General features: G+C 37.5%; 1 protein-coding gene across 2 annotated transcripts in view; it reads right to left on the bottom strand.

Annotated features, from left to right (window-relative positions):
- The window catches only part of TMEM63B (transmembrane protein 63B), a 2,399,602-nt gene that overhangs the window by 1,954,717 nt on the left and 421,342 nt on the right, over nt 1–23,543 (bottom strand). For both annotated transcript variants that reach the window (XM_044060665.1, XM_044060674.1), the window contains exon 2: nt 6,141–6,342. In XM_044060665.1, coding sequence (XP_043916600.1) covers nt 6,141–6,317 — 177 coding nt within the window. In that variant the 5' untranslated portion in view covers nt 6,318–6,342. The remainder of the gene's footprint in view (nt 1–6,140; nt 6,343–23,543) is intronic.

The following is a 23,543-nucleotide window of genomic DNA, read 5'->3' as shown; positions in this document are numbered from 1 at the left end:
CTAACGGGGTACTTATCTTTTAGAAGACTTCAGGTCTGAAACTCAAAAATGAAAATTTCAGGAGTCAGCCGAGCAGCACTTGTGAACTGCTTCTGCTTTGGGCACCGCACGGCAAGAAAGACTGATGTAATGGCATCGGCTCCATGTTTTATACCCCTGACGACCTGACATCATGGAAGAAGTGACAGCATCCGACGCAGAAATCCCAAGACTCTGGTATTCAGGCCGGCTGAGAGCTACCTGCAGACAGATAACCCAAATGTGATGACTGCAACAGTGAAACACGAAGAACATCCTTGGGGTACTGGTTGTGTAAAAAGTCAAACTGACCAGATTACACCTGGCCTTGATCACACATATCTTGTAATATGATGTCAATTCTATGGTACGATAAATGGACAAAGTGACGTGAAACCTCCTTGTAAGTACAATCATCAAACAACAGAAGGTTCATCTTGTCAACATAGTCCTGTTTAGACATCACAACTACCCAACCACCCACTTGTCAAGCTCCATAACTCTTACTGATCTGTCCTTACAGATTTTAACCAATACATTTCTTTCAACAGTGTTCAAATTATCATAACTGTTCTCATCCCTTTGACTTAAAGCCCTGAAATCAAACTCACAGATATTTTCAAATAGCAATAAACTATTTTGAACAGGAGGGTTATATATACTTTTTTTACGTAACCCAGCAATCTGTTCACTTAACTCAGCATTGTTGAATAACAATTTAAAGTTTAAATTCCTGACAAACAATCCTGACAAACCGTTTTAAATCTAAAACAAGATCTATAATGTTCGAGCTTCTTGCTGGCACAAAGCTAAAGCCTTTACTAAATAAATCTGCCATTTGTTGATCAAAAAGATATTCAGAGAAATTATATATAGTAAAATATGCTTTTTAATTAGAAATACATACCGGATAATCTCCCAAACATAAATTGTCAGACTCATTAGTGATACTATAGTCCAAACTAAACTGTTAATCTGCCTCTTCAGCTGAAGTCCTAAAAACGTGCACTACTTCCGTCGAGTAAAATGCCTGTTTCTCCTCTGTTGGTGAGAAGACTGCTGCGGTCCCGACAGTATGTAATTCATTGTTTGTACATTGTTACCTGGTCACCTCCGGTTGTGTAATCTCTCTGACCTGCGAGGCAAATCCTGTTCTAAAGGGAATTCATTACCAGCGTAGTCAGAATACTCCCCGCCATCAATGATGACATCATCATGGGAACCAAAGTCAAGGGAGGTCTTTGGTGAAGTTGTAGGTGGCTTAGGATAAGCAGTACCTAAAGCATAAGCTTTTTTGTCCCTCTCTAGCTTCTTTTCGGGGCCTAACTTCACCCACAATTCTGTTTGCCTTAATGAAAACCTCCCTATAAACCGAAACAAAAGGTTCAAATAGTAGATCATTGTGTAGAAGCTTATCCAAATCAATGATTTCATTATGCAAAGTCTCAATTGCTTTCAGATTAAATTTAATAAAGGTTTCCATCAGTTCAAACCCCTGCCGGACAAAAAGTTCAATGAGTTCTTTATGCATAGGGAAATCAGTAGTCAGCCCAGTTGGGTAAGTCCAGCATCTTAACCCCTTAGGAACAACTTTGTTATTAATGCATTCCACAAAATACAAGTTTTCAAATTCCAATTTTTTACACTTGATCATCTTTTTTTCTAAGCAGGTTAAAGACTGATTAAATGTCCGAACCTCAGACGTCAAACCAGGGTTTCCGTTAAAGCCAACATCTTGTTTTAACCATACCTGAATGTTAAATTCATTGTTAACCACCAATGGGGTGGAAGAATGGTTAACAATCTGCTCTGAAGTAACATTGTGAGAATCAGACTGGGCAGAAGACATTAAACCCACCTGAGACTCTGCTGGTTGAGACATAGTCATACAAGAAGATGAACCAGCTACTTGTTGAGAAAACTGTTGAATAAGCTGGGTTAGTAGCCCAGTGTTCTCCACTGGATCACTTCCCAAGGTAATGGTTCTAGTAGATTCCACCCGGAGGATGGTCCCAACAAACTCAAAAATCAAGAACCAAAACGAAGAGGACTACAACACCAGCACGAACCAGTCCAAGAATGAAGTTCCACAAAAAAACACCACATTGATAAAACACAGGTTTATTTAGTGCTTTCGTCGGATTATATCCAATGACTTCATCATAATAATTTATAACAAATTACACACCTATTTAAATAGAGACAAAATAAAACACATGACTGTGTCAACCAAGTTTGGAACTTCATTCTTGGACTAAATCATAAATGTCACCTTAGTGTACTCAGCAAAAGCTGAAAGCCTGTGTCACACATGCCAGCAAACTGCTCTTCATGCTGAAACAATTGACAAATAGGACAATTGCCTTTTTCATATGTACAACAGGCAACTGAATTAGCAGCTGAAACATTTCATTAAAAAAATCTCTCTGAAAATCTTCTGTATGCACATGGGAATAAAATATCCTCTGGGAAAATGTGGATGACTTGCAAACTCATTTCCTCAAGTGGTTTATCACTCTAGACTTCTTGTCTGGCAGATGAACCACAGAATCTAGTTTTAGCAGCTGTCCTCAAAAAGGCTGCAACGCTGCAAAGTGCATGGCTTGGACATCCCTGACCAAAACTTTCAGTCTTTAAAAGGGTGGAGAATATGGTTGACTTTTCTAGACATGGAAGCCACTCTATCACAGGTTTCGCAAGCAAAAAAATGCGACCACCTTGAACAAGCCTACCAATGAAGGGACTACCCAGAAATACTGTTGGGTATATCAAAAGGCCTTTTTCAAGATCTTGTGTATACAGGACACAAAATCAGTAGGCCTCTCCATCTCTACTTCATCATCTTGAGAAACCTCCCAAATATAACATGTCCGAGACAAACGCAAGCGAGTCTATGTCCTTCTCATTACTGACATATCAGGTGCTGGGGTCTCAGTGGAGATTCCCAAATTATTTATTTAATTTACATTTGTTTACTGGGCTAGTCTGACTGGATACATGTCCATTTTCAGTGGAGGCCCGGGGAGAAAAGCTCCAAAAAGACATTCAAACTGTTAAATTTTTACAGTTTAAAACACAAAATAAAATACAAATAAAAGGATTTTTACACAGATGTAAACAAACACAAAAACAGATACACAAACAAATTATTACATTTTTACTCGGATTGAAAATTCTAAACAGTGTTTTTAAGAATGATAAGTTATTGAATGCCTAGTAGGCTAACCTGATAGTAGATCCAAGGAGATCATAGGATTGAGAAGAAACAATAAAGTGTAGGCAGAAGTCCTCCATGTGCACACGAGTGATGGTTAGAGTTAGTCTGGATTAGGACAAGAACATAGCCATTGTTTTATAAAGTACTGAATCAGACTTTTCTTGAATTGAGGTAGAGAGAGTTCAGACGTAAGATTAGCAGGAAGAGAATTCCAATGTAATATATGTTAAAATACATATCAAATTATACATGTAATATTACACAGTAACCTCCTTAAAGTCTCGAGTCAGATGACAAGGAAATATTAATTTGGATGCTGTTGTTATGGTGGGATGCTGAAGAAGGTTTGGGACTCTCTCCCCGCTGTATAACAGATGGCAGGGTTGAAGACTCCATGAAAGTCTACTTTATGGAAATGGTTACTGCTGTACCATGGTGGAAAAAAGATAAAGTGGTAACTATAGCAATGATGATGGCATCAAGATCCTCAGTGACAAGTCTTATGGGTCAGACACACCAGAAGAAAACAAATACACTGAAATCTGTGTTGATACAGACACCAGAGAACGTTATTTATCATATAAAATTCATAACTGACAAACTTTGTACTTGATTATTACCCCATGATTTCAGAAGTTTACCTTTTAATGTACTTACTGAATTATTTAAGAATGTATATTCTATAGAAATGTAAAATGTTTCTTTTGTCGTCTCAACTAACAGACATATTTACAAATTATCTGCTGTGGAACATGCAGAAGGGGAGAATATATGAGCATTAGCTCTCACTATACCAAACATATGCCTCATGACATAACTAACCCAATGAAACTTATCTAGATGAAGGACATACTTCAGACTGCTTTTATGAACTGTGTTAATACAGCTTGGGCAGTGTATTTACTAAGCACTGGTCATGCACAGAATATCTTTCATGCAGTGCAAGCGACACTGACTTTATGGCAAGTCTACATGTCTCTGAATGCAATAAACATCAGATAGCCACAACCACCTTAAACAACAACAATCCAACTACAAATATTGAATTTGTACTACTAACCTTCAAGTATGTTCTTGAAGAACAGAACTCTCTGTGCCACTAGTGAAGACAGTTTAAGGAACCCCTGTCCTTTTAGCTAGCCCAGACAAAGTGACAGACAGGATAAGTTTTGGATCTCACTGCCATGAGCAGATGCCAGGGAGAAGTCGCTATGCTTAACTCAGCAGTCAGAGTCTGCAAATCTGGAATGGGCAATTAACTCTTATGCCAGGATTATACTCCAGCCAGTGAAGAAATGAAAGCCACTGCTAGAGTACTGGACTTTGAATAAGAGCCAGGCATGGAGACCTAAGACCTGGTCTCCATTTTCCCTTATATTCCACATTTTATGCATCTGTTCAAGATCATTGTTATAGCTGTCTGGCTAGAAACTGCAGTAGTGTCCATGTCCATTAGGTAATCAGTAATTATGAAGACCTCAAACTCTTCTCTCTGACACTGGCAGGTCAGTGGGTTGAACAGATACCACAAACTAGAGTTACTAACATGGATTCCCTCTACCAAATAACAGCAACAACAGTGATAGTCATAGTTCACAATGTGATGGTCACAGTCACATGTACAGGACTTAAAGCGTCTTACACAATGAAAAAATAACCTATCCGAATGGCATGCAAAACAGTGTGCAGGACAAGAGCAATTCAACTGTTAAGTCAGCAAGAAAAAGAAATGAGGATGTCGAGTTATACACAGCCCTGGTATTGGGCTAATGCACAGGAGACAAAGTGAGCACAGTCCCATGGGAATCAGGAATTAGCACTCCAGACACTGCAGAGGATTGGTGAAAGGAAGGACACCATAGCTGAAAGCGATACACACTAGGCAATGACTAGTATAATACAGGGCAATCAGAACTATGGCATACAACTGGATAAAAATAAGAAGAAACAATGTAGAAAACAATCAGTACTGCTGGATGGAAACTAGGTGATAAATAGCAGTATATTAAAACAGCAGTACTTAAGGTGTACTTAAAAAATCACAGTTATTTCTTGCATTTAGTAAATTCTTCAGCCTAGTAATGGTAGAACTAAGGACTAACTGTTGGTGAACTTGGAGCAATGATGAATGTCATCTAGGTATTCAGAACCAGACACCATCATAAGAACCTAAATACATCAAAATATAGCAGAACGTCAGGCATACAGGCCAGTGTGGTGCTGCAGGACACCTCCTTGTATCCCTTTCAGCCTGGATGCTGACCGGCTAGGAGATGGGAGGGAGACTGGCCAAAAGTACATTTGTTTTTAGGTAAAGGGTGATGAACACATCACTGCTTCAGTAACATACAGAAAAGTCTAGATGCAATACAAGCAGGACTGTAAGAAAATCTAAGAATATCTCTGAGAAAAAAGAACCTTGTATCAACTTGCCCAGTTGGGGTGGGACAAGCAAGTGTTTAAAGCAAGCTGTCATTTCCCTCACAGTAATACAATAATGCCAGTTTCATAAGCTTGCCTAATTTGTGATAGGGAGTTAAACCAGAAGTCAAAGGGAATCAAATATTTTCATTAAAAGAAAAAAAAAAAGGAGTCACAGTTTCTTTGTTTGCATTTTTTAAGGGCACTTGAAACACTGGAGACATTGCTAATAGTCCGCTATGCCAGCAAACAATAAATGCCCTTTTCTTTAAAACTGTAGGACATTCTTTTATATGCCCAGCTGGTGGGTGCAGGACAGCCACATACAGAGTTAAGCCTTGCAGACTTAGAAATCTGTCATTCACAAAAGTACCTGACATGCTACTATTGTTCCATGACAACCTGCCAGAGAACAAATGAACCATTAAAACCTATAGTTCAGATATTAAATGTAGAAAACCACAAAGAAATGAAAATGACATACCAGAAAGCACATGAAATCGAGGGCAAGGACAGTGGGAACCCCTCCAAAAGGCAAACCCTGCAGTACAGTGCTGCGAATACGGGCACTATAACAGTATTCCCTGCTGTCATTGTCGTTCTTGGAGCCCAAACAGACAGCAGCAGTACAACTGTAGACAGCAAGCTGGAGCAGCAGCATCTCTAGTGTTTCGTCATTGTCTATTCTGCAAAGAAAAGAAAAAAAATGAGACTCATTAATATTTAACAAGGCCAACTAACTTGATAGCAAATTCATGAAAGCAATTACGGGGATGGTCCCTGTTACATGACATACAATAGCCTTATTAAATTCTCTCGATCTCAGTCTCGCTCTCTCTCACTGCTCATAGCACATTGCTTTGTAAGCAATGAACCAAATCCCACAATTATAACTTGAATTTTATTCCACAATATGTTATGTAATATGCATTCACCATTTCTGAGATAAGTTACATTTTCCATGAATGTGGTCTCAAATGCAATTTTGCTTTTGATAAAATATTTCACTGTTACAATTGTTTTTGAGGATTTTTTTCTTTACATGCATATGTACAAATCATATAGCAATTCCGCAGTGAAATGTTAATAAAAAAAATGTTTTTAACTGAAGTCAACCCCCTTCTTCACCAAGCAGTGAATGCTTCCATGTAACCAACAATAGATCAAAAACTTTGCTTTTAGCCAGAACACAAAGCTTCATCTGGAAAGCAACAACTGGGCACATCAAATGTCTTGGAAGGAGAGATGCAATGAAAGACTCAAGTACTCCACTTCCTGGTTAACAGACCTGTTAAGCCAAACTGCTCACAAACAGAAACTGATGGAAACTAACAACAGTTCTATATCACAGTGTTGCCCCATTAGCATTAGAGTGCGTTTTACATACAGACAGGTAGACAATCTGTTTAAACAATAAAAGTGAATAAATCAACAAAAGAGGAAGAAAGATCAACAGATCATTGTTCTCTGGCTGTTTCACCTTGATATGCATGTTTAAATCTAATGCCTTGAAATTACATTTAATAGCAATTCGGTACTTCTGCCTTCCTCCTAACCTGATGCATGTAGTGTGTGCCAGTGCTGAGAGCGCACACAAACCCAAATGGAAGCATCAGTGTGTTCCTGCAGCAATACGTGACGGCTGCATTTACCAAAGCTCCAGCTCAGTATATGTTGAAAAAACAACAGTACAATGTTATATTGCACAAATACACAAAAACTAGAAACAAGTTTGGCTCATGTGTGCAGCTATTGTCTCCAAATGCATAAAGCAGCAAGAATTCAGCTAAAGAAGACTTACAGATCACTCAACAAGAATGGACTATTGACCAGCAAAGCAGATTAGGAGATTGAGCAACCAAAGGTGCAACAAAAGGGGCTTATAATCGCTTGTATGTAAACACTTGAAAAACATTTACACTACAAAACAACTTATGCAATGTGATTCTAGGGCACAAATAAACTGATTTCTGATTTCAAAGATCATGCAATACAACTTTTGAATAGTAGTGTTTACACTCTTTAGCAAGGTTATAATTACAAAATGTATGCATCAGAAAGACTTAATAAAATTCAAACAATGTGCCGATTAATATAGTATGAACTAATTATACATGATTAAAAAGTGGCAATATTACACAAGTTTCATATAAAATCACATATAACATTAATGGCAATAAACAGTTCATTTGGCATTAATACTGACAGAACATTAACAGAATGAATTTAAGTGCACCATAACTGAGGACCACTTAATGGTAAGCGATCAGTGGTTGTTACTATCTTGGCCCGCCTTGATATTTCTGCTTTATCTGACACAATGGCCCATGGACTGTCAGCCCACCAAATGCAAACACTATGTACCACGATGTCCCACCATTATTACTAGCGTGTCTCTTACCTTACAATGTCTCAGTGTTGTCTATTGTACATTCTTGTGGTTACTTATGAACTGTGGACTTCTGAAACACATGATGCTAACTGTCCTGCTATTGGCTATGTACATACCACCCATAAAAATGTGACAAGAGGTTCACAGGAAGACTATGAACTGGAATGAATACCTTATGGCTTCACAACTGTTTACCCACCTAGCCTGGACCAGGATGCAGATTCTTAAAGGCGTTTTATTCTCTTTTAGTGATCTGCTGCATATGACCCTGCTCTTGTGCTACAATCTCAGACTGGAATGTCAGGAGCAAGTATACTCTAGTGATCAGATGACTGAAGATGGTAAACTATATCCGTCCAACAGTTCAGACACCTAAAATATTAACCTGTGGCATGTCTTAGGATCATGAGATGGATAGATACAAATAAGGATGGCATCCTGCATGTAATGAACTTTGAAAAGGATGCTAGGTTTCATGCGGACATGACTACAGATTTGATTAATAGATGCTATGGCACATTGTCAAAGGTACATGCAGACTGGTAAACATGGTAGGTAGTTCTGGAGTTTAACACACTCTCTGAACTGAAAAGAAAAGCCTGTGCCTGTTCCTTTACTGGGCATCTCCATAAATATTTTACACAACTGAACATGGTTAAAAAACATACTCCAATTTCTCCGTATCTCAAGCAAATGAGAAATAGCACAGGAAAAACACTGGATAAATATTTTTGCAGCCTATTTAGCCCTGACCCGAAAAAGATTATTTCACAGCCTGTGACACGGCAGGCTGGATCTTACATCCACCACACACTTCTTTGAGATGGGGGGAATTGTCATGTCTTGAGGTGGTACTGCCAGTTATGAGCATCTGACAGCTATGGATGTGTAATACTGCTGTAATTTTACATAAGAATTATTGATAAGACAAGTTTTTGGAGACTCTTCCTTGACATCAGGACTGATCCCAATGGCCTCCCTGGTTACAAGTTTGGGATTAGGCTAGTAATGATTGTAAAGCATTCATCCACTTTCAATATGGCCCTAGTATCTAATTCTACAGTACAAAAAAGGGGGTTTATTGTTTGAGTAGCTCCTGGTACTTCATGTATACATAAAGATTTAGCTTACTGAGTATTTTTTTTTATTTTATTTTTGCTTCCCCTTCTCACATCATCCTAAGGGCATGGCTACTCAGTGCCCCATGCCAGCTCTATGTCTACCAGCTACTATTAACCTCCTGGACTTGCTCTATATCCTGCTGGGGGCTAGTCATAGAACCCAAGGTTGTCCTGGGGGTCTCGCCTGTCCAAATTCCATTTGGAGGGATTTTTTTTTATTGCTATGCCCTACCCATTTTCCCCTCTCACTCCTCTATGCTCACGGACTTTGTCAGAGGGCCACTACCCTCACTGGATAACACCTCCCCTCAGGGAGTATCATAAGTGAATGCCCTCCCTCCCAGGACTGGACAGTTCATCCCTCTTCCCAATGCCTCAGAAGGTCTGAAACACTAATTGAACCCAGACTGCCTGGGCCATAGTTAGAGCTTTATCCCTCTATGCCATGGCATTGGTTCTACAGATCCGCCTTTCCTCGGGTAGACATTCTTGCAGCATGCACCGTGCACCGTTAGACCTCCAGTCTCAATAGAAGCTTTTTTCTCCCCTTATCCATGAGATTGCTGAACTTGGCATGCCAGAAGCCATTCTGCTCTTTCAATGAATTAACTGAATAATCTCTTGACTAATAAGTTCACTCTCCATTAATTATTCAGCCTGGCTCTTGGACAATGATCTAATTCGTGTTATGAGTTTTCTTTTTCTTTTTATTCTTAAATGTGTGATAAATCTAGAATTATTTCCCTTTACACATGTAAATTAATACTCATAGGTTGTATGTTAATAATATCGCTATGTTAAGTTCCATGTCTGATGTTGTATCTACGGTTAGACTTGCTGTACCTACTGCAACTTATGTTGTATATATTGTTTGTCATGTTAACTTATGTTGTATATATTGTTTGTCATGTTAACTTATGTTGTATATATTGTTTGTCATGTTAACTTATGTTGTATATATTGTTTGTCATGTTAACTTATGTTGTATATATTGTTTGTCATGTTGCATTTACACATGATGCTAACTGTCACTTTTTGTGGAGCTTTTCTCCCCGGGCCTCTACTAAAAATGGGCTCTGCCCAGTTGGACCAGTAAACAAATGTAAAATAAATAAATAAATAATCCAGTAAATGACATACTCTCATAACCACTCACTACTAGTGGTATACTTTAGTGCAATATCCAAATCTTCATCTGTCCTGAAACTTGAATGTGCAATAATCGATGCAATATTTTTCCTGCACAAGTACCGGTTAATGTGAAAATTCAAGTTTGTGCAATATCTTCTTGTGCAATACCCTAAATGGCACATTTTTATACATGTAGTGTCTGTGAGTGTCTGTCTTAGCATTACTAAATAGTAAATGTATGCGTGTATGTTTCTTGCACTGAGAATGAAGCAACGTAATTTTGTTTAGCTACACTATGTGCAGATCTAAAATGACAAAGTTTACTTTGACTTTTGTAATCATACTGTCAATTTATTCTGTGCCTTTGTGACAGGCATTGCTTCATTTGCTACATGTACATGTACAAGTTCTCTAGTAAAGTGTTTTTGGAAATGAAATAAAACAAAATCAAAACACTAATGGAGATGCAGTACAATTACCAAAATTCTCTGGGATCATGATCAATCTTAAACACTCATAATATTTAAAGTCATAAAACACGCCACATACATTTTGTTTATTCAAAGAAAAGGGCAGTTCAGTTCAAAAGACCACCATCTCCTAAGCACATCATATCAGGTAATACAGTAACAACTGCACTTCCTTTGACAGTTACTTCTTTACAGCATCATTACTCGCTACACTAAGCAACTATGCAGCTCACCCAGAAGCTCCTAAAGGTTTATCTTTGTCCACACATTTGCTGATTTTCAGCAGGGATTTTAATAGTCATTGGTCTCACTTCAGACTGGGCTACTTTTGCTAAAAACAGTAACTGAAAGCATCATTTCAAGACTGTGAGTTTAACAGAAAACCATCACTTGGTAGTTATTACAAGGCAAAAAAATGCCAACAAGTTTAGGGTGTAAACATTTAGGTAAAAAAATGATGGATATATTGTTTCCTAAATTATATGAAATACTTTGCGATTCATTATGCAGGCATGTATCCATCCCAACATTTGGTCAGATCCAGAGGTAGTGTTAACGACACTGGTTATGACTAAACAAGTAGGTAACTGGATAGACTCTATTTCGGAATTTATATTCCACTGCATAAACTAAGGAAAATAAAAACAGTTACGGACAAGTAATTATGATTAAATGGTATTGTTTCACAACAAAAACTCAGCCCTAAAAGCTTTTATTGCACACACATGGAAACATGTCTCTCTAATTATGAAGTGGCATTGATTAGCATAAGTTACACATACTGGGCTGCATGCATATAATAAGCTTGTTGTTCCACAACTATAACTACTGTCATCTTTGGAAACAATCTAAATTACATTATAAATAAACTACTGGTAAAAATGCCAATGCTAATTACACAGCTGTCTAAAAATATACATACTTCAAGGCATAGAAAGGCATCAAAGGATCTTTATGAACAAACAAAAAGCAAGAAATCATAGTTTCAATATCACATAATTGCATCAAAGTTCAACAGGTCGAGGACACAGTTTGGTCGAGGACACAGTTAATATAAAATATTTTATAAGAATTCTCTTCAGATCTGTAGGATTCAAAGCAAACACTCCAGAATTTTTTTTCAGCTTTTGGAAATAACCATAACTTCATTTTTTTCATAAACATGTGTAAGTATATAGTAAAAAACAGTAGTGTCTATGAAGAAAGCCCCACGAACCAACCACATGCTAAAGAAATGTTATCACTCATTTCAGTAGGGATTATCATCATAAAAAAGCAGTTGTTTTTAAATTCAGTATCATGCCATTTAGCACAATATATTTATTTAAAAAATCAGACACCTCTGCAGATCAAGTCAAAATTATGGACCAGCAGCCTCATTAAATTCCAAATACGAAGCAGCAGACAAACTGGTTAACAATTATTTACTAAAAAGTCCATCCTCCATTGTTTCCCTCTTCCAGAATGGATTTCTTCCAGGCAGAACTGCCAGCTATTGTTAAAGATTACAGGCATTACTGAACACCTCTCCAGATGACTTTCAAAAGGTTAATTTGTCAATATTAGAGCTACGCACTGCTTTGGAGTCAGTAGCAAGGAAACCTGCACATACAGTATTACAGTATGTTCAAGTTCCAAGTTCACTGGGTGTTTTTTAATGTGATGGATACTTGTACTTCCATTAAGCTAGTCTCTTTACTAGGCATGGTTCAGAATAATGAGTGCTATGGTTGTTTTGTATCTCATATTACTTGAGCTCTTTATAAACAACTGCATACATTACAGGAATCAATTCCAAAATAATATACATATTAAATATTTTATTCACAACAATAATATAAACTTAGTACTACAGACTTAGTATGATCTTAACTCAGTTTTTTTTCACTTGGTGGACAGTTCAGTAAATTAAGGGTAGTGATATGAAAAAGAGAAAAAGTACAAATATTTTTTTGGAAAACATTGTAGTATCCCAGACAATAATTTTTGTATTCAGTTATAATATCTTTAGGATGGGCTTTTTACACATGACTAATCTTAAAAATTATATTGCTGAAATATCACAGCTAAGGTATTTTAATTAAAAAAAAAAATCTATGGTCAATAACAGAAAACTTCCCAGCTATGAAACTCCTGTGATACACAGGAACTCCACTGGGATGGCTTGCACGGCTAGGCGTATAAAGGCTCTGGTGGTCATTAGCCTAGTATAAACCTATGAACTTGTACCCAATGCTGGTGGCATGCACTGATAAAGCCCTGACTTTTGCCCAGGTGACCCAAGTCTGAATAGCAGCTCAGGCACCTGATGGTCCAAGCAAGGGGAGGAACAATAGTCCCAACAGACTCAAAACACTGCTCTGCTGACAAGCCTCAGTTGGCACGTGAGAGAATGTCAGGATGCTGGGAGTAGAAGGTGAGAGGATGTGGATATAGGAGTGTGGAGAAGTACACATGTCCTAATAAATGGCCAAAGGTAGTCCTTGCAGTGAAATAAGTACTCTCATCACCCACAAGGGGAGGGGTTAGGCCATTTACAGTAAACAGCCCTAATAGCTGCATGTTGTCAAGGAGACAAGCAACCCCAGTGTCCGCCTTTATGATACCCTACCCACGGCTCTCTTCCCAGTGGACTTGGGGATTCCCCACCAATGAGGAACAAATAGGAGTTATCCCAATAAGGAGAGGCTTGATGGTTAGTAAGAACAGGGGGAAAAGTATTAAAAAATCCCCAGTAATCACTTCAGGAATGGTTAACTTTCTTAAAATGCTTTTTTTTCCATGGTTTCTGTTTTTTGGTTATAGATTTTCATAGACTTACTCAGAGGGGCTTTCAGAAACCTGATCCAGAATTTTAAATGTACCTGCAAATATTTGCAAATGCTCAAACCTTTAACCATGTGATAACCAATTGAAAGATTACATATTACTGATTTCAGAAGGGAAGGAAAGCTTTTCAATTGAAACTGTTCTTTCTCTAAAGATCAATAACAAATACACATTATTAGTAAAGAGAAACAGATTACAGCTGGTGCTCTCTCAACTTGGATTTGGCTACCCTAAGAAAGGTTAGCAGCTAATGGCTGTTGATATTACATATTTACAGCAGGTCTATATTATATTAGCGAACACACTAAATTGTGAATGCTACATAATCGACCCACAACACCCAAAAATCCAAAATGTCGAACAGAAGGATCAGCAATTTTTTTTTCAGGGGAAAAAAAAAAATCGCTGATCCGTAAAAAAAAAAAAAAAAAAAAAAAAAAATCCAAACACAAAATAAAGTGGGGTGCTTTGCCATCAACACATCCCTGATGTGGGGGGCTGTGCACCCGTACACCCCCCTACTTAAATATACCAAGTCTGAGATTGCACCACAGTGGAGGAAATGGCAAAGTCCTGAAATGCCCAGTGATTTTTTTCTCTAGGAAAAAAAAAACACTGTTCCGTGCTTTCGGCATTTTGCCATTTCGCATAATCATGCAACAAAAAAGCATTCACAAATTTAAGCGTTCGCTTAAATAACAGGAACCCTTTTCAGCTACTATTATGTTTCACTGGTACAGTGGTAAAAATCACACAAATGTCAACCCTTTAAAGAGCCTTATGAAATCTGGTCAGTCAGCTCAAAGCCAAAAGGCAATGGCTTTATTAAGTTGCCACTGTTTCCTGCTACACTTCTTACAGAAAAATTACAGATTCAAATAATGCACTAATAAAACGGTTAGCCAGAAAGTACAGTTGTGTAAGTTAACTTACCATAACAGCAGCTGGTCTAATAAATCACTGTTGCAGTAGCCTAAGCTATACGTTTGCTACCCTCAGCCACTGGCTAACTTTTCAAAGCTCAAGAGAGCCCTTCATATGCTCCAACTGTCAAGAACTCCTATAAAAAGAAACTTAAGAGAACCAAAAACCTCAGTTTTCTTTCATTAAGAAGGGAGAAAATAACCTTGAAAAAAAATTATGCTAGGAAACGAAAAACACATGTGCAACGGTATACACAAGGGTAAATATATCCACACCCCAGCAATACAAAAAACAGCAAAATAAGGGGGGCTGGGGGTAGGGGACAGCTACCCCAAAATTGCTCTATTAGAGCATCTACTGTTAGGGAAAGTTAACTTGGACAACTGTACTATGCGCAACATTTAGATCACTGTTGCAGTAGCCACAGCTATACAAGTCGATTAACATAGCTTAAAAACCTAACAGGGAGGAATTAGTACATTAAAAAACAAGAAACCCTGGAGAATGATCCTAGCAAAACCTGTTCCTGAAAAATGGAATCCAGTTTGTAGTGCTTTGTGAAAATATGTACACAGAGCCAAGCTGCTGCCTCTTGAATACTTCCAGAAATCTCCCAAAGAAACCAAAAACCTGCTGGAATGGGCCCTAACCCTACCTGGAAGTGGTTTATTATGGTGAGAATTAAAATAAGGAATTAGCATGAAATGAACATCCACAAATAGACTGAGAACCAATCTCCACCAACCGTCATAAAGAGACAAACAAATCCACCAAAAAAGACAAACATCACAACTGTAAGCTGTAGGGTCAGGCTACTAAGTGCTTGTTACCTCCAAAATAATTCCAAGGCTGTTATCTGTGATAGCAAAAAATATTTATTGTAAATCACAACTAACTGAGTGCTTTCGCCCACACATAAAACTAGGGCATCATCAGAGTTAAAAAACGTCACAGCAGTCAATCTTTAAATAAGAAAAATTAAACGCAGGTAACCCTTACATAATAAAAACATTTAAAGACACAGCACTGAAATATTATAAAAAGTTTTTTTAAAATAGACACAAATAAACATTAAAACCTTAAACATAATGTCAAATGTATAAGTATATTGAGTATATAAAAAAAAGAAAAAAAACATTATTATATTAATAGTGTCAATTGTGCTCTTAGCTTCAATACACTAACAGAACAGACTTCATTAATACCAGAGCTTGTCATGGCATTCAGTCTTAAATGCCATGCCAATTCATTATATTCTAGCAGATTTTTACACCCCCCCCCCCACACACACGATTATTCTTTTGAACTCTAATAAAACATAGAATTTTTTTTAAATTAATATATTTAGTAGAATGAATATAGAGAGTGCTGGTAGTATCTCTTGTGTGTTCTACCATGCGTTCTCTAAAATTTCTAGTAGTTTTCCCTACATAGAATGCTGTAAAGGAAGTGCAGGAAGCTACATAAACTACATAATCTGTATTGCAGTTATACCTACCATGACAACACAACATTCTATTGTATCCAGGAATGACAATGTATGGACCACCGTTAACAAATTCACACATTCTACAACAGCCACATTTAAACATTTTAGAATTTAAGTTTCTATATTTGTGTGTGAAACTACTCCCACTTTCAAATGAATTTTTCAGACTTCTGCCCTTAGCGTACATTACCACGGGTTTGTCACCAACTTTGTAAACTAATTCTTGGGAACAAAACACACTCCAGTGGTTAAGTATATCAACTATATATTCTCCACAAGAGTTATACTGTACAACCATAGCTCCTTGTCTATTAGTCTTGGCATCGTTCCTCACAGTTTTTACCAATAAACCCATTTTCAAAATAGGTGCAAACTTATTACCTCGAAATGTTAATATTTCCTTTTTAACTTTCTTTAAGAGGTCCATTGGATAACCCCCATCTTAAAATAATCCAATCAGTATTTATAGTTCAATAAGGAACTTGGCATCATCACTGACCAACCTTGAAAGTCTGACCATTTTACCTTTAATAATGCTTCTTTTTTAGTGTGGGGGATGACAACTGTCACAATGTAACATGGCATTAGAATAAGTCTCTTTTCTATATATGATAGAGCCCCACCTCCTGTTGTCAAGATCCTTATAAATATGAATATCTAGATAATCAATACTTTCACTGTCAATCTTACTGGTAAATCTCAAGAAAGTAGTATTTTTACTCATATAATCAAAAAAATCCACAAACTCTTCCTCACTTCCTTTCCACAAAATCAGTATGTCATCTAAAAATCTAACCTACCTCAGTATGTTTTTCTTGTGCATTTTCTATACTTTTTATATATTCAATATACATATACATTTGACATTATGTTTATGGTTTTAATGTTTATTTGTGTCTATTTAAAAAAAAAGCTTGTTATAATAGGTCAGTGTGTCTTTAAATGTTTTTATTAGACAAGGATCACCTGTGTTTAATTTTCCTTATTTAAGGATTGAATGTTGTGACAGTTTTTTTAACTCAGATGATGCCCCAGTTTTATGTGTGAGCGAAAGCGCTCAGTTAGTTGTGATTCACAATAAATATTTTTTGCTATCATGAATAACAGCCTTGGAATTATTTTGGAGGTAACAAGCACTCAGTAGCCTGACACTACAGCTTACAGTTGTGATTTTTGTCTTTTTGGTGAACATCTAGAAACAGTCTGCTTTGACACTGGTTGCTCTTTCCTCTATATTTTCACAGTAGACAAATAGCTGATCAGCTATCCTGAAGGACTCACTTTTTCTAGGTAGTAAATTGAGTTGCCTGTGGAAAGCCAGAGTGTGAATAATTTTTCTCCTTCATTAATAGGATCAGGAAAAACAGAAGAGACTGGCTCAAGGTGAACTCTGAGGCTACTTTAGACATAAAATGGGATTAGTTCTAAAAGAAACCCTGTCTTTGTAGAACTCTGCTGCCCCTAACCCCAGATGGCCATATCACCTTACCAAAAAACCTCTCTTTAACAGTATCACTATTCCTCCTCCCCCCTCTTCTTTTTAAATTGTATCTTGAACCTCTCTTTCTTTCCATTAGACAAACAACCCACCACTCAATTCCCAAAGTTCTACACATGAATATAAGTTTGACTGCATTTGCGGATGACCTGAACATTTATTTTGAACACCCTATGTCAGATACCAAAAAAATAATGACTACCCTAAACACATTTGCTCATATCTCTGACTACAAAATTAATCTGAATAAATCCTTCATATTCCTGATCAACCCTGCAGCTCATAGAGAAAACCTCTTTTCAGACTTTCCTTTTAATTTGTCTTATTCTTGCAAATATCTAGGAGTTTGCTTCGACCACTCTTTCTCCTCTGTAGTTCATTCCAACATTTCCTAATTATGGTCATCTCTCTCCCAAGACCTGCATAGATGGCAACAGTTGAAACTGCCCCTACTGTCTAAAACATCCATCATGAAAATGAATATCCTCCCAAAGCTTCTTTATCACCTTTATGCTTCTTTTTCCTTTATCCCAAACTCTTTCTTTATTAAAATACACAAAGCTTTTGCAAAATTCATTTGGCATCCGAAATCGGTAAGGGTGTCATATCAGAAACTTACTTTTCCAAAAGTTAAAGAAGGTCTTGACATGCCTGATCTTCAACTTTATTATAGAATTTTGCAAGCAAATAGATTAGTTACTATTGTCAATTACCATCCGAACAGCCCTAAGTGGTCCCCCCTTTGGGCTAAAATGTGGTACAATCATGTTCTGGAAAACAGTTTAAATCCCAAAGCTCTTCCTTTCCTCCTGGACCCATTAACTCTTACGACAGTTAAAAATATATGACATACTGAAATGGAAAAATCAAATCCTTCCAAGAGATTTTTAAATCCCAGATTCTAGACAAAGCTCTTCTTCTATTCCAACCCATTCATTTAAACCCTAACATCAAGCTAAATAACATGATCAATCTTGGAGACTATCTTCTAATAAAAGATTACTCACTCTGGGATATACATAAACATAAAGCTCTCTCACCATCAGAACTAACAGACGCATTAAAAGTATCTAAAAAATACATTATAATATTGAGTCAAATCAGAGAATTTATTACTTCTTTATTACAAGACCTTACAATTCCCGATTATATCACTATTCCCCTTCTCCAACCTGCTCCAGATCCTAGCAAGTAATAAGAATATGTTATCCCATTCTCATAAACTCAAACACAATTCAATTTCAAGAGAGGCTGGCTTATGCAAAATACTGGGATCAACAAGGTATGACCCTATTAGATGAACAAAAGTTAGTAGCCATTAAATCCACCTTATTATTCTCCCCTTTTAAAAAGCTTACTTAGACACAATTTATGATCAACAATAACTTATATTACACTCTCTCACATTTAAACAAATGTAACCCTAATATATCCCCTCCTTCCCCCATGCTGATATCCTTCATACAGTTTGGTTTTGCCACTATTCTAAAAGCATCTGGTGCTCTCTAAAGGTGAGACTTGACAAGATGGGTTATCACAAATCAACCCTCTCATGGGAGATGGCTATATTACACATTACTAACCTTACACTTTCATAATTAAGACTTCACATCCTAATAACACTGTCTACTAGTTAAATTCTACATCTCCAGACACTGGCTAGATCAATCTAAAATGTCTTGGAGTGGGTTCAGGAATATGGCTGTTAAATACATCACTTCTGAAAAGTTCATAATTATAAAAGCTTGTAAACGCACTTATTTCCAGAATTTCTGGAATGCCGTATTTGAGCTTCTGGTTGACAAGTACTTATTGTTATTTTGAAGGGGTATTTTAATACTATAGGCTCCTCCCTCCTATGTTGCTTCTTTCTTCACCTTAACTTCATTATGATTCTTATATTCCACTCATCTTTGTAGCTTAAGGTTAGTACACATGGTTTTTCTATCACATCTCATACTTTACATATTAAATTGAGGCTTTTACATTCCGAGTAGTTATAGTACCTACCCACCTGCATATTTGTTTTTTCTTTCTTTCATTATGATTATTTCCTGGGTTGGGAACACCCTTAGGCAGCACATCTGTACATATTGTATATAGTTATTGTAATTTGTATGATCTTTGCTGTACAACGTTCCTTTCTAAACTGCAAGTGTCCTGTTTGTATTATGTTTCTTAAAGAAAATGCTTTTTCATTTTATGATTTGCAGTCAAAAGAGGAATGCCTTTGTTTTCCTTTTGCAATTGGTTTGTAACTTTTTTCCAATGTAGTTAGGGTTCAACACTGATGATTTTGTACAATGGTGGATAACACACTCGTATATAATACGATAGATATAAATTAAGATAAAGTTCATTTGAACAAATGATTAAAAACAAGACAACATAGACAACAATAAGCTATGGATGAGGGCATAACAGTGTATACTGGCCAAGGTGCTTGACACAATACCTCATATAGGCATTGGAGATAAACTTACAAAATTAGGCATAAAGTCATAAGTCACCCAACAGAAAGCTAGCTGGCTGGCTCATTGACAGTATACAAAATGTTAGGACACAGGAATCCACCTCCACAAAGAAGTTAGTCACTAGCAGAGCCCCACAGAGATCTATGCTGAGGCCTCTCGATTTTTGGTATCTACTTCTCTAAAGTCTAGGCAAATCTCAGGGGCCTCTGGATGACCAAGTTTGCAGACAACTGCAAACTAGGAGTGGTCACTGAATCCCCTAAGACACAGGTACCCTTCAGAAAGCCTGAAACAGACAAACTGGTGTCAGAGCCATGGATTAAAACTCGGTACAAAACAAAATGCTTAATATTACACTTTGGAAAGATGGATATTCCTGCAAATTACCACACTGATAATGCCTTTCGGCTTATCCCAGTTAGGGGTCGCCACAGCAGAACTCCTGTCCGCTAATGTTTGGTAGTGGATTTTTACATGCCGAGTTACCAGCCCTGATGCAAAACCTTCAATGAAGGCACGCCCATTCATGCATGCCTCCACAGAGAAGACGCTCTAGCTGAGAATCGAATGCAACAACGTCTTGTGTGAGGCAACAATGCTACCGCAACACCACTACCATGGTGTACACCCCTAAAATCAGACCCAGTGGTCAGGGATCTGGGAATATATGTTGATGACAGCTTGACTTTTGACAATCATGTTTTTATTGTGAGAAAAAAATCATTCTTTGTTGCACAATTAATAAGTAAGGGCATGGCATCTAAGTCCAAGGAGGTCATTTTTCCACTGCATTCTACTCTCATCAAAACAAACAGTCATTGAGCACAATGCACCCTTGTGCATGCACCTGACCAGGCACTTGAAACAGCTTAAGAGAACACACTGGTTCGTCCCAAAGAATACAAGGAGTAAACAAGCCCTATGAGGACCACCTCAGAGCCCCATCCCTGTACTCAGTTTCCGACAGACTGCTGTGTGTCAATCTATGCCTATTCTACAAGGCAACCTCTGATCAGACACTGATGGATGAAAAGATGATAGGGGTCTGAATGGACAGATAACATCAGCAAAAGGAGAGAAGTTTGCTGGAATTGAATTAATCCTCAAGTCCTGGTGAGTACTTTCATGAGGTGGACCCTGTTTTTCACAAAATCTCACCAAAGCTACACTGATATATAGATTGCATTTTATATAGCATATATCATGTACAGAAGTAGGTTAAAAAATGAATAAAGCTGGGTGCACAAGTCCCAGGATAAAAAGTGCCCAATCTTGGTAGGTGCACTGGTACCAGGACTGGAAAAGATGACAATACAGAATCCTCCAGACATGGAAATATTCCTACTATGGGGCTAGGCCAGACTCAGGGGGAGGATGGCCCCATTATTGTAGAAGGAAGAAGCAGTCCACAAAAACTGATAGGTCAAAAAAGAGCTATACAGGTGATAAAGTGGACTATTGAGGATAAAAAAGAAATCATGTATTGTTGCTACTGTCCAAGAAGTCCAGAATTTCCAGACAAAAGATATATGAAAAGACTGAGATAAATTAGAGGAAAGAAAAATACTTCCACAAGAAAAAACTGTCAGAAGCTTCATATAAAATTTTGTGTTCATTAATACAACAGATCCATGAAAAACACTATAAAGACCAAGAAACATTGTGCCGTTTGGAAAAAGTGACTGAAGAAGTGTGAAAATTTAAAGGACAAAATTCAGAGACATTTGAAGGGCATAAAAAAAATATGGACATGGGAAAGGGAGATCTGATATGGTGCAATATTTATGCAAAGGAAAAAAACAAATTAATGAACACAAAAAAGGCAGCCATAAAGGTATTCAAAGAAAGATAAAGGCAAAGGCATCCAGATATAGAACATTTCACAATAAAAAATAAGATCACAAACAAGGAATGTCGAACAGAAGATTAGTCAAGTAGAAGCTAAAAAAATATAGAGGAGCCTGTGGTGGTGTTGGTACTCTGCCTTTTTAGTGATGTATGGGAATCGTGGTACAGTGGGGATGAGGGAATATTTCCTTTTCCCCACTGTAGTGCAATCTTAGAGTTAGTATATATAAGTACTGGGGGGGTTGCAGGGTGGTCTTTTTTTTTCATTTTTCACTCAATTGATTTTTGCGAAAGTATATTTTTGAATAAATGCACTTTCGCGAGAACAGAGTCGCGAAATTGCAGTTCAGTGAACTGTAATTTCAATGGGTCAAAGTAGACGCTTTATATATATGTATATATATATATATATATATATATATATATATATATATATATATAAAATATATATATATTATACACACATATGCACACACATATATGGCAACATGTTGTGTAGGTATTTAAGTGCATCCGAATTGTTTTTAATTGTTCTGAAGACGTTCACCTAAGAGGGTGTATGAAAGTGCTCAACCAGTGTTTTTATTGTGGTTGTATTTTGGACATTCATCCATTAAAGGATTTTTAATATATATCAGCAGCCGTCGGAATTTGTTTGATTTCACGTTTGTGTTTTTACCTTTTGGATATAGATTATATATATATATATATATATATATATATATACGCACACATTCACACACACACACTGAGACCTCAAGAGTTGGAATGACAGCATCTTTAATCCAGAAAGAGATTGGATTCTGGACCAGTCTTTTACCGAGGAGAAGATATGTAGGAAAGAAAAGTACAGTTGTGTACACTTACCATAAATGTAGATGTTCGGGTGTATTCACTGTTGTAGTCATCACACTTGGGTTATCTGCCTGTAGGTAGCCCTCAGTCAGCCCAAATACCAGAATTTTAGGATTTCTGCATCAGATGCTGTCGCTTCTTCCATGACGTCAGGTCATTAGGGGTATAAAACAGGCAGCAGACGCCATTACATCAGTTTTTCTTGCCCCAAATGTCAGGAGCCCCCAAACAGGAAGCTAGTATATGGTGGGGAACACCACCAGTAAAAAGTAAATACCAATGCCATTAGGAATTGCCATAGAGAGGAGAGGTAGAAAAAGATGTAGAAAGCCAGGGGGCTGGAGGGAGGGAAACCAGGACTGCAACAGTGAATACGCTCAAACATCTACATTTATGATCTACGCTCAAACATCTACATTTATGATCAGTGTACACAACTGTACTATGTTCTTAGTGTTTCACTGTTGCAGTCATCACACTTGGGTTGATTCCCAAAGCTGAGGAAGGGTGGAGACAGTCAAGAAGTGTTAGGGCTGGCTAGTAGGCCTTGCAAGGCTGCTGTAGTAAATCCAGCTCTAGATTTAGATAAGATTGTTAAGTGGTAATGCTTGGTGAAGGTGTGTACAGAACTCCAGGTTGCAGCTTCCAGAATGTCCCTGGTAGGGACTCCCCTGAGGAAATGCTGTAGAGGTGGAAGTAGCCCTAGTGAAATGTGGTCTGATCCCCTGTGGCGTAGGTTTTCCATGGTGCTTGTAGCAGAAATGGATGCAGTGTGCTATCCATTTGGAAATAGTTTGCTTTGAAATGGCCTTCCACACTGCCCCTGTAGCAAAGCTGACTAGCAGCTGGTCAGACT

This window comes from Protopterus annectens, chromosome 1.part0, assembly GCF_019279795.1.
Source record: "Protopterus annectens isolate FY-2018-M chromosome 1.part0, PAN1.0, whole genome shotgun sequence".
In the NCBI taxonomy this organism is placed as follows: domain Eukaryota; kingdom Metazoa; phylum Chordata; order Ceratodontiformes; family Protopteridae; genus Protopterus; species Protopterus annectens.
The sequence above is the reverse complement of the archived record's forward strand: the minus strand, read 5'-3'. Positions and strand labels throughout refer to the sequence as shown.